At 38.0% G+C, this 12,196-nt stretch overlaps 2 protein-coding genes across 4 annotated transcripts in view; both read left to right on the plus strand.

The window, feature by feature from the left end:
* myh11a (myosin, heavy chain 11a, smooth muscle) overlaps positions 1–7,063 on the plus strand; it is a 32,113-nt gene extending 25,050 nt beyond the window's left edge. For 2 of the 3 annotated variants that reach the window (XM_079628064.1, XM_079628065.1), the window contains 7 exons: positions 390–518; positions 948–1,036; positions 1,326–1,449; positions 1,664–1,872; positions 2,768–2,876; positions 3,021–3,193; positions 5,886–7,063. In XM_079628064.1, coding sequence (XP_079484190.1) covers positions 390–518; positions 948–1,036; positions 1,326–1,449; positions 1,664–1,872; positions 2,768–2,876; positions 3,021–3,193; positions 5,886–6,030 — 978 coding nt within the window. In that variant the 3' untranslated portion in view covers positions 6,031–7,063. Of the gene's footprint in view, positions 1–389; positions 519–947; positions 1,037–1,325; positions 1,450–1,663; positions 1,873–2,767; positions 2,877–3,020; positions 3,194–3,366; positions 3,400–5,885 lie in introns of all 3 variants that reach the window. The other variant, XM_079628066.1, reaches the window with a different exon arrangement.
* Positions 7,064–7,857: 794 nt separating this feature from the next.
* On the plus strand, positions 7,858–11,790 carry pglyrp2 (peptidoglycan recognition protein 2). The gene is made up of 5 exons (XM_079627767.1): positions 7,858–8,071; positions 8,368–9,219; positions 9,321–9,531; positions 11,230–11,524; positions 11,637–11,790. Exons 1-5 carry the CDS (start codon positions 8,008–8,010, stop codon positions 11,655–11,657), a joined length of 1,443 nt encoding a protein of 480 aa, XP_079483893.1. The 5' UTR covers positions 7,858–8,007; the 3' UTR covers positions 11,658–11,790.
* Positions 11,791–12,196: the final 406 nt, after the last annotated feature.

Raw genomic sequence — 12,196 nt, forward strand, 5'->3', positions numbered from 1 at the left:
AAAACTGACACAGAAAAAAAATTGTTCATTTATAAATAATTAAAATGTCTTCTTGCTATTTTTTCCGACACATTCATAATCATTAGGCTACTTTTGCCGGTGCTTTGCGACAAGCTTTATGAGCGCGAAATGGGCTATAGCTTATTTTAGGCCTATATATATTAAACACTCATTATGAATTGGTATTCTCCTCTGTATATATTTAACGAATTAAATTAATATAAACGTGCGATTAGTCGACTAATGGCTTAAATGGATGACTACTAGTCGACTAGAAAAATCTCTAGTCGGGGGCAGCCCTAGTGAATTTATTGAACTCTAATTATAATTGTAATACTTTTAAGTAATTATTTAGGTGTTTTACTTTTACTTTGGTGTGTATACTTTAGGCTCAAATGAAGGACTTCCAAAGAGAGCTTGATGATGCTCGAACTGCCAGGGAGGAAGTTTTATCCAGTGCCAAGGAGAACGAGAGGAAGGCCAAGACTTTGGAGGCTGAACTTCTACAGATGCAAGAGGTGAGGCTTCAGTAAACAACACACTGAAGCCAACTAATATATTATTTCCAAACAAATACAATTCTGGATTATTTAATAGGCTAATTTAGAGTTTTCCAAACAAGGGATCACAAAACCCCTATGGGTTCATGAGGGAACTGCAGAGGGTTTGATTGTGAAATAAATGCAAATACGGAAATAGTATATTTTGAAAATCAATTTAAAAGACTGATATAGATCAGTTTAACAATAACAATGGAAAATAACAAAATAAATATTACATTAGAAAATTTTGTGAAATTCATTGTATTTATTGAAATGCTTGCATTACTTAAAATCTTAAGGGGTCATTTAAAGTATATAATGAAGTTTAAGGGGTTCAGCTGAAGTGATTTGCATGATCATCTCACCTTGATTATTGAAGAATTCAGTTAAATTCTTTGAATGTAGGACTTGGCTGCGGCTGAGAGGGCTAAAAAGCAAGCTGAAGCTGAGAGAGATGAACTGGCTGATGAGTTGGCCAGCAACACATCTGGAAAGTGAGTATGACAACATAAAGTATCATAGCGATATTCTAATCCTGTGGAATTTATTATGATACTCTGATATATTGACTTCCGTTGGAACATGTGGTTCACTGTCACAATTAATAGTAGACATACTTTAGTGTGACTGTTTGTATGGGAACAGAGTGTAGTTCTAGATTACTAGAAATATATCACTTTTTAGACATACCAGCACAGATTGTGTACCGAAACATTACGGCAAAAAATGTGCTCTAAGCACATTCTGATTTAAACTAATGTGTGGCTTGACTGAACCTCAAAGGTCTGCGCTGTCTGACGAGAAGAGACGGTTAGAAGCGAAGATTCAACAGCTGGAGGAAGAGCTGGAGGAGGAGCAGGGCAATATGGAGATGCTCAATGACAGGCTGAGGAAGAGTGTCCAGCAGGTACATGTATTATATTATGGAGCCATGACCATCTGTGCCAGATATCAAGAAAAGTATGATACATTTTGATTTCAAAACGTATAAATCACATATTAAATTAAGGTGTACAAATGTGTAGGCATAGACACACTCATCAATGGAAATGCCATTACGGAGACTTTGTAATTTGTATGAAAACCGTGTCATTTGCTCAGCTGTTTTCTACATCCTTCAGGTTGACCAGCTAACCAACGAGCTCCAGGCCGAACGTACCACATCCCAAAAGAACGAGAGCGCCAGACAGTTGATGGAGAGACAGAATAAAGAGCTGAAAGCTAAACTCCTGGAGATGGAGAACCAAGTTAAATCCAAATTTAAGTCCTCAATTACTTCTCTTGAGGCCAAAGTGGCACAATTGGAGGAACAACTTGAGCAGGAGAGCAGGCAAGTAGTTTATTCTAAAGCGCTCCAAGGGGCGGCAAGTGGGAGCAGAGAACGGCTCATAGAAATGAAAAAGATTTCACAAATTCAGTTTTTTTGAGGAAAAATATGTAATCATCTCTCCCTCATTCATAAATTGTTTGTACATGTGTGTAATGGTTGTGGCATTATTTTCTATAAATATGTATTTTGAAAAGTGGTATATAAATTGAATTTGATTTAAAATCTCTCTAATATTGTGTTACTGACTGGGATTTTTAAAGGATTTTTTACAATTTAAATGTTTTCCAGATAATCTTTTAATAATTCGTTTTGACATCAATACACAAATAAATAAACTAAATCGATAAACAAAAAGTCTTTAGTTATAATGGTAAACAAAAATTTTCAATAAAAGTATTGTTATATACTTTAACCCTTCATATTAACATAAAATACTTAAACCACCAAGTCTCATATTCATATACTACCATCAGTAAGATATTTATGAAAGAAATTCTCTTTGTTAAAACATTTAAATAATAAATAAATAAATACAAAAATTAATACAGCAGGTGAAGACATTTATAATGTTACAAAAAATAAATAAATGCTGTTCTTTTAAACTTGCTTTTAATCATCAGTCCTAAAAATAAAAAAATCAGTTTCCACAAAAATATTAAGCAGCAAAACTGTTTTCAACATTGATAAGAAATGTTTCTTGAGCAGCAAATCAGCATATTAGAATGATACTGAATGATACATATTAGGATGACACTGAAGACTGGAGTAATGATGCTGAAATTCAGTATTGCTATCACAGGAATAAATAAAAAATAGTAGTGCATGTAGATCTCCGCAAGGCCAACAAAAAAAAAAACGATTTTGAGAACCGATTTTTTTTTTCTTTCTAATGCAGAGAAAAGCAGAACACAGCAAAGGCAGTTCGCCAGAAGGAAAAGAAACTGAAGGATATCATGACCCAAGTGGAGGATGAACGAAAACAAGCAGAACAATACAAAGACCAGGTTAGCCATACAGCAGCTATACTCTGTCCTCTTTCCCCATAAAATGTAGAGATCATACCTACAGTCAAAAGGAAAAATTATCTTATAACTGACTATATTGCAATGTAGTCTGTGCTTGGCCTGAAAAGTGTTTGTTTTTTACAGGCGGATAAGGCGAATGTTCGCGTCAAACAGTTGAAGAGGCAGTTGGAAGAGAGCGAGGAGGAGTCCCAGCGAATCACTGCGGCCCGCAGGAAGCTTCAGAGAGAGCTGGATGAGGCCACAGAGACCAATGATGCCATGAGCCGTGAGGTCAATACCCTCAAGAGCAAACTCAGGTACGTAGAGCCCTCTAAAGACATGGCGTCTATTGGCAAAGTGGTTGAGCACAACAGGAAGTAGTGAAATCTTTGGGTAATGAATACACTTTAAGACTCAGCGCTTGTTAAGCGCAGCCCAAATCCCTTCCTTTTATAAACTGCAAACCGAAGATTGTCTATCTCTGTTGCAGAGGCAATCCTGAACCCACACAGTGACTATGCAGGTACCTCTGTGCTCAAAATGTTGACACAGAAGATGTACTCTTCACAAATCTTTCCTTTTACTTGTCACAAATATATTTCTTGCCTGCAAGAGTGAAATATGGTTTATTACATATATTTTAACAACTGCAGAGAGCACACATAAGACTGTTTAAGCAATCGTAGAAAAGTAGTAATGTTAGTTTACTGAAAAAACTAAATTCTGTCATCATTTACTCGCCCTCGTGTCGTTCAAAACCCATAAGCCTTTCGTTCATCTTCAAAACACAAATGAAGATCCCTCTTGGAATGACATCTCTCATCTTCTCTGATGTCGTGTTTACTGGTGTGAGGGCGGGACAACCTGTCACTCACGTGAGATCGACCAATAGCAAACCACAACAACCCAATCAATTCCTGATAGAGTAAATAGAATTTCGCCCTACATTTTGTCTTGTGCGAGAAGCTGTTATACACACATATATCACTCGGGTATATGTCACTACATGGAAGAAAAGACTATCGCAACTTCCATTTCATCCCAACAATAAGCATACTTGTGTGACATGCGAAAACAAACCTTTTTTGGTTTTCTCACATCAAGCATGCACATTTGAGCGTTGATGCTTATATGTGAATAAATTAAATCTGTTCATCATATAAAGCGATCATCCCTGGATTAAACCGCTCAATTTATATAGATTACAACGGAAACAATTTATTGACCAATCAGCATCCATGACCAGAACTATCCATTTTATAATTATAAACGTAATAATACGTACTGTATTAGGTATTGTTTATAAATGCTTCCTTGATTAACAGTCCCTCCTCTAAATCCTAATTTTAATGCACTTGAATTTGAATTTGAGTCTTCATTTGAATATTTTTCAGACTAGCATATTACACCATATTTCCCTCTTCCGTCTCAAAGCATGGTTCAGTTTTCTCACTGAACCAACCTCATTTAGCCTGTTTACAGGTTTACGAATGAGGTTTTAACACTGCCTTTAACCTTAACAAATCTTAACCGATATCTGATACCAATTTCCACTGTAAAGGATGCTTGTGGCTGAATTCTGGCGACTTACCTATACATTATAGGATGCTGGATAGAAGTGACCTATCGCTTTTTCTCACATATGAACTGTTACTGAAATTCTTAACATCTTTTAAATCAAGGCCTCTGTGATTAATATATGTTGTGCAATATTCTTTTAATAATAAAGCATTTCTCAAACCTGGGTGTGTGGCCCTCCAGGGGTACTTGAGTATATTACTCGCTGTTTTTCAAATAATTAGAAATATACTCAAATTGTATTTGAAATATATGGGGTGGGTTGCACAAGGGTTGCATGTTTAATCAAAATAAAATTGAAATCACAATCTTTCTTATTGCGATTATCAAATCGTGGAAGGCTGCGATTTAATGAAATAAACATACGTTCTGCGTGTTTCATAGTGAAGCGCAGCACTGTGTTCTTACACGCAAGCAGCTCATTATCCGCCAGTTTTCATGTTCTCCTCATGTTGGCATGGGATCACTTTGGGTGCTCCAGAGTTTGTTTGGATGGATGGATGGGTGGATGGATGGATGGGTGGGTGGGTGGGTGTGGGTGAATGGATGGATGGATGGATGGATGGATGGGTTGGTGAGTGGATGGATGGATGGATGGATGGGTGGATGGATGGATGGGTGAGTGGGTGGATGGATGGATGGATGGGTGGGTGAGTGGATGGATGGATGGGTGGATGGGTGGGTGGATGGGTGGGTGGATGGATGGATGGATGGATGGGTGGGTGGATGGGTGGATGGGTGGGTGGATGGGTGGATGGATGGATGGATGGATGGGTGGATGGATGGATGGATGGATGGATGAATGGATGGGTGGGTGGATGGGTGGGTGGATGGATGGATGGATGGGTGGGTGGGTGGGTGGATGGGTGGGTGGGTGGGTGGATGGATGGATGGGTGGGTGGGTGGATGGGTGGATGGGTGGGTGGGTGGGTGGATGGGTGGGTGGGTGGGTGGATGGGTGGGTGGGTGGGTGGATGGATGGATGGGTGGGTGGGTGTGTGGATTGGGTGGGTGGATGGATGGATGGATGGGTGGGTGGGTGGATGGGTGGATGGGTGGGTGGGTGGGTGGGTGGATGGGTGGATGGATGGATGGATGGGTGTATGAAGGATGGGTTTGGTGGGTGTATGGATTCAAACAAAGAAAAATTATATATTAAGCTTCACTCCCACATTGAGTATGTTAGGAGTCATGTACGATTACTGTAGATCACACTTCAGGATAGTTCACTGGACGTTCTGCAATAAAAAAACTATTAAAAAAAAAGAAAGTTCAATCACATTGACTTCTTGTGAGCTTCCTGTGAACAGTTTGGGATTCTGAAATTGGTTCCTTGGTTCAAAAGGGTTTGAGAAACTTAACTTGCTGCTTAAGGGCTAACCTACATTGAAAGTTTTGTGTTTTATGCTGAGATTTGCTGTAACTTTTCAGGCGAGGCAATGAGCCATCCTCCTTCAGCAGCTCAACGAGGCGCTCTGGAGGCGGTGGCAGACGGGGAATGATTGACAGCTCTGATGCTGGAGAGGATGATGCGGACATGCAGAGTGACTACAACGGAACCAAATCTACTGAATAAATGCCTCTTACCATGCTGTCCAAACATGGTGTTCTTATCTTCTTATCAGAGAACCACAATTTTCTTTTACAAAGGTCATTATTAAGATCATAATTATGTTTCGTTTGACTGCAACAAAGCACTGCTGTTCGACCAGGCATTCGCCCCATACACAATTCAATAGTTTTTTTATTATTATTATTGTTATATCATTTACCACAACCCCCAATTTTACATTGACCTCTGTGGCTGCAAATATGCTCATATTCCATATTACCATGAGACTATGTATTCTTTTTTCAGGCTCTTTAATTATTCTTAAACATCTGAATGACACCTGGTGGTCCCAACACCTAGTTTTTACCCTCACTCAGATCATGGGTAAAAGACCATCTGTATTTTTATGTCTCAAATTTGTATGTCTCAACTGCGGGTAAATGGCTGTTCACTGTTTTGTACTGCATAATTGTCCTTGAATATACTGCACTTTCTCATGTATTAGGTATATATTCCTGCAATGCATACAGCTCAGACAAGTTAGCAACAAAATGGAATTTTGGATGATACTTTGACAGATTTTTTCTAACATTAAAATTATCCACTTTACACATCCTGGATAAAATAAATAAAGGTGTGTGTTGTGCCAGAAGTGTAATTATATATCATGTAACTATTATATTATCATACAGTCAGGTACCTCGGAAAACTGTAATTTTCTATAGCATTTTATGTTCCCTCTGAATGTTTGCTAGAAGTATTATATATAAAACAAAAAAAATTTAACAGACAGATATTGTGGTTTTCATTATACTACAGATATTTCAATATTTGAAATGACACTGAAAGCAACCAAATTCCTTTCTATTGACAGACAATGCCTGTAAAAGACCTTTGAAATTATATAAATGTATACAGTATATAAATTTTATTTTTCCAATAATTTCACTTGGCACAATCTACAGTACATTGGGAATTACATGTCAATGGATGTATTCACTTTTATCTACTTTTATCTATTCATTTGTGAAACCACATGCACATGAAATAAATTCTGAAAAAAAATATGTTTTTGTTTGTTTTTTACATGTCAAAATGTCATAATTACTTTAACCTTAAAGGACACCATCAAGACTAAAGTACCCCAACCTTTAAATAAAACGTATTAAAATATGTTCTAATGCTAAGCATGTCATTTATGACATGCAACTGGGTTCAAAATCAAGGTGTCTCGCAAAACAATGGGGGCTATTATTAACAAAAGTAGAAGTGTTAGACATTATTGGTAGAAAACGTTGGCTAACGTACTATAACATCGTATTTCTTCAGTAAATAAAACACTATTTATACTGTGCATATTGCACATTTTCTGCATACATACAACATACTACTGTTTAAATTGTTTATTGAATAATGCCCAGAATTTCACTAATACAGTATTCATAAGTACTAAGCTATATTTGGTCTTTTTGACAAAACATTTGCTGCTGCTTTAATTTCAATGCTTCTCTTGGCCGCAAGAGGGAAGATCTCTTAACTCAGTTTCTTTGCTGTTCTTATCAATCAACACATTCATTGAAAAATAGTGGCTTCATAGGCTGTTACTAAATACAGTTTTTGGGGCGGTAACTAAATACACACAGTTGTTGCTCACTCTTTAGATAAATGAATGCACATTCAACTACTTTTTTGCCATTATAAAACACAACCTAGCTGACCTTTACCTCCCTCGTTTCCAGTAACCTGGTACTCCTCCTTACGCAACAAAAATCAATATTTTTGAATAAATTCTGGGGTAGACCTTTACTCACATCAGAGTACACGCATACTCTGACACACCACAAAAACATGTTTGTCAAGGTGGAGTACCACCTAACGGACGCTAAATTGCAGAATTTGGAGTGTCCTGCCTTCGGTGTTTCAGCATACTTATATATAAGTACTCATACACTGCATTCAAATCAAGCACTTAGTGCCAAGAAGTAATATTTAGCACTGATAATGACACCTGGAGCACTATGGATTATTACCATGTCTGGGATATGCATAGTCATTCAGAGCTCAGGTATGTAAACAATACATGTTCTATTTAATTATATTCAAATTTCCAAGTTATACATTTGATATAAAATGTTGTATCCAAGCACTTTAAAATTTTGATTTCAGTCGGACTAAAGCAATATTTTGTCTTTTTTCCTGTCTAGTCTGACTAACTGACTAGATAATATAATTGTAGTTCTGCTTTGTTCAGCATGCATCCATCTTATTTTTTTAACATACTATAAGAGCAGGCACGGCCATTTTAACTTGATTGTGCAAGGCTACCCATGTCGGTCGCTTAAAGTTATATTATAACTTTAGTTACAGCAGTTCATCTGAGGAACATGGAGAACTTTATTACTGCTGTTACACACTTAGAAGATTTAAACCCAAGACTAAGTCCGCTGGCTTTAGTGACGAGTCTACACAAGATTACAGACCAAAGTGACAATATCACACACGACTCCCTGGGATCATCAGACAACAGAGATGAAATTCACTACAAAAACAACAGCTTTACAGAGCTGCTCAATATTAACCACAATCTCTCCAATTTCTTCAACCAAGCCATTCCTCATTTCATAACAGATGGTCACGAAGAGAGGGGAGTTGTTCTGAATCCTGATGGGACGACGATTGCCCTTGCTCCCCTCCTTTTAGGTCTTGAATCTGGGCTACGAGCCAATGAATACAGTAACCAGCCTCACGGTTTCTACCTACTCCCACTGGCCAAGAACTTAGGCCTGTCATTTCTGCAGTTTCGGAACACAACTCCACCTGAGCGACTTGGGCCGGATGGTTGTTGGGACAGTGTATCTGCTCCTGTGGTTTTTACTCTTTCAGGCGTGCCATCATTGGCCACTGATGCTCTGGTCCATGGTGGAATGGACGGAGCCATACTTGGGAAGCACCTTTCTGTTGTTAACATCACTGAAATAAACTTAAGCACACTCCTGAGGAGCTACTACTCAGCGACTATGGAAGAGTTGGATCATGTCTCAGATACTCTTCTGAGAGGTCGCTATCGTAGACATAATTTTAAAAAGATCGCAAATTCATTGCTGCTTCAAGAGAAGGTAGCACATGCACTAGATACTCATCAACAACATGGGGACATTGGGATGGAAACTCTTATAGAAAAGGGAATTAAAGAGTTTGTCCTACGTTACATGGGTAAGTGCAGGTACGTCCAGTTGACCAAATAAACGTTCCTGTTTAAACACTGGTGTTATACCGACAATTGCCAGGCTGACAAATGTGTTACCCTCCTTCAGAGTGTCCTGCCATCATTCCTAGATGTATATGGGGAGCAGCGCCGCCCCAGGTTCCTCTCACCCCTCTGTCTCCACCCCTGCAATATCTGTATATTCACCACACAGAGATTCCCAGCAAACCCTGTCTAAACCTTCAGACGTGTTCCAAAAATATGAGGGCAATGCAACATTTCCACCAGAAGGAACGGGGTTGGCACGACTTAGGCTACAGGTACCATCTGCTTCAGCATGATTCTGTCACATGTGATCTATTCCGAAATCTAGCGTACTGCCTGAAAGGTGGGCATCCCAGCGTGAAAGCTGTTCCAAGCGGTTCTTTGTGAGAAAACAATCCCAGAATGCATTGCAATGACGTAACTTATTTTAAGAACATTACAAATCGAAACAAACATTAAGACATATTGAGAAATCATATTTTTTACTTAATACTATATTTAAAAAATCAGAGTATGCAAAGAAATCTATAGTATATTTTAAATATTGTATTAATTGGTGGCTCTTACTGTGGCATACTCTATACTTGGCATACTGCATACTTGGCATACTTTAAAATAGTAGGCAGGATATATACTGTGTAATATGCAGTTAGCAATATGTTAATATTGAGTGTCTCACTCTCTGCTGGCGTCTGAAATTGCACACTTTCTGAGTAAGTAGGGTAGACCACATAAAGTTGGAACAGAGGGACAGTTGAAACACCTTAAATAACTTGCATGCGCATCACCATTTACCTGTGATTTTTGCTCCCCACATGCATGGTAGTTTTCCACGATCAAAGAGGATGCTAATACACATGTGTGGAGAAAAAAATCATGGGTAAGAACTTGAGTGATGCGCACGCAGTATTCAATAAAAGTAGGGTAGACTGCATACAGTTCGAACAGAGGGAAAGTTGAAACTGTTAAAGCACTTTAATGTGAGGAGTGCTTTTAGAATGATGACAGAGTTGCTGTCATTTCAAAACAGTCCCTTATAAAGTTACATTTAAAGGGATAGTTCAACTAAAAATGTAAAATTCATCATTTACTCAACCTCATGTTGTTCCAAACCCAAAAGGCTATTGTTCATCTTCAAAACACAAATTAAGATCTTTTTGATTAAATCTGAGAGCTTTCTGTCCCTCCATTGAAACCTACGCAACGTTTCAAAAAGATAGTAAAACTAATCTATATGAATTGAGCTGTTTAGTCCAATTTTTTTCTGAAGAGACACGATCGCTTTATATGATGAACACATTTAATTTAGGTTTTTATTTACATATAAACATTCATCAACTCACACATCAGTTGTGTTCAATGGAAGCTCAGCCTCAAACACGTTTGTTTGACGCACGAGAACCATACGGTCTCTGACAAGAACCAATGAGGTTCATTCTTGTGTTACGCAGCACGTTTGAGCTTCCGCAAGAGTTTTTTCCTCATACGTCAAGGAGGTTCGATTGAGCTTCTGTTTCTGTTCGCTGATCAATGTTTATATTTGAATAAAAGCCTAAATTAAATCTGTTCATCATATAAAGTGATCTTGTCTCTTCAGAAAATTTTGACTAAACCGCTCAATTAATATGGATTAATTTTACAATCTCTTTATGAACTTTTTGAAGTGTCAAAGTGGTAGTTGTGTAGCTGTTTATGGAGGGAAAGAAAGCTCTCAGATTTAAAAAAAAAGATCTTCATTTGTGTTCCGAAGTTGAACGAAAGTCGTACGAGTTTGGAACGACATGAGGGCGAGTAATTAATGACAGAATTTTCATTTTTGTGTGAACTATCCCTTTAAGTTCGGATGCTACCTTAGAAGCCAGCAACTTGTCTTGAAACAGCTATCATGTTTATATAAAAATGTCAAATGCGTGGTAAAAGATCACACTCTGTGTCATTTGTATGTATGATGTGTATCTGGCTGTCTCTCCAAGCTTTTTGGTTGGGTCTGATGGCTACATCTACGAAGGTCGAGGTTGGACGGGGCAAGGGGCTCATACTAAGGGACGTAATACTGTTGGGTATGGTGTTGCTTTCATCGGGAGCTACAGCACTCATTTACCCTACCATTATGACATGGAGCTTGTGCGCCATCATCTGGTCAAATGTGGAGTGAGCAACGGATTCCTCCAGGAGAATTACACCATCCTGGGACATAGACAAGTAGTAGCCACTGACTGCCCAGGAGACTCCCTGTATTCTGAGATAACCACCTGGGAACACTATAAAGTATGTAGGAATCTGTGCTCAAATTTTTTTTAGTAACTTCAACATGTATAGCCGGAAATATTTGTCATGCTATCTAACACATCAATCTGTGTCTGTACTATATTTTTCACAGGATACGGATCCTTTAAAGTAACAGTGTGGACATCTGCTGTCACTGACATGAAATGACTTGAATCCCACTCATTTTTAGTATGAAAAACACATATAATTTAAAATAGATTATCAAAGTTAAAAGGATGACACTGAAATATAAGGTTATCTGCATAAAACATTAGTTTGTACATTGGGAGTCTGTTATTCAAAAACCTTAAAATGCTATGCAAGTGAGAATGACGTGTGCAAAAATAAAGAGCGTGATCTCTAATGTTACATGTTGAATTTTGTATGTGGCTGTTTAAATTCAAGAAAAGGTTGAGAAGATTACTTAGTCTTTACCACGACAGGAAGTGGTTTTCATAGCAGGCCCCAGAGGAAGTGCTGCTGTTGTGACAGGAAATGTAACTGTCACTGAACAAAACAGGCAGGTATGTAGGTTAAACTGCCAAACTTGATCATATTTAATCAATAAGATCTCATCTTGATTATGTTACGCTAGGATAATAGTAATTATTTTTACCAGTCACAACCATACCATTTCAAAATGTACATTTTTGTTGTATAGGCCAACAATAA

Source organism: Phoxinus phoxinus, assembly GCF_949152265.1.
Source record: "Phoxinus phoxinus genome assembly, chromosome: 11".
Lineage (NCBI taxonomy): Eukaryota > Metazoa > Chordata > Actinopteri > Cypriniformes > Leuciscidae > Phoxinus > Phoxinus phoxinus.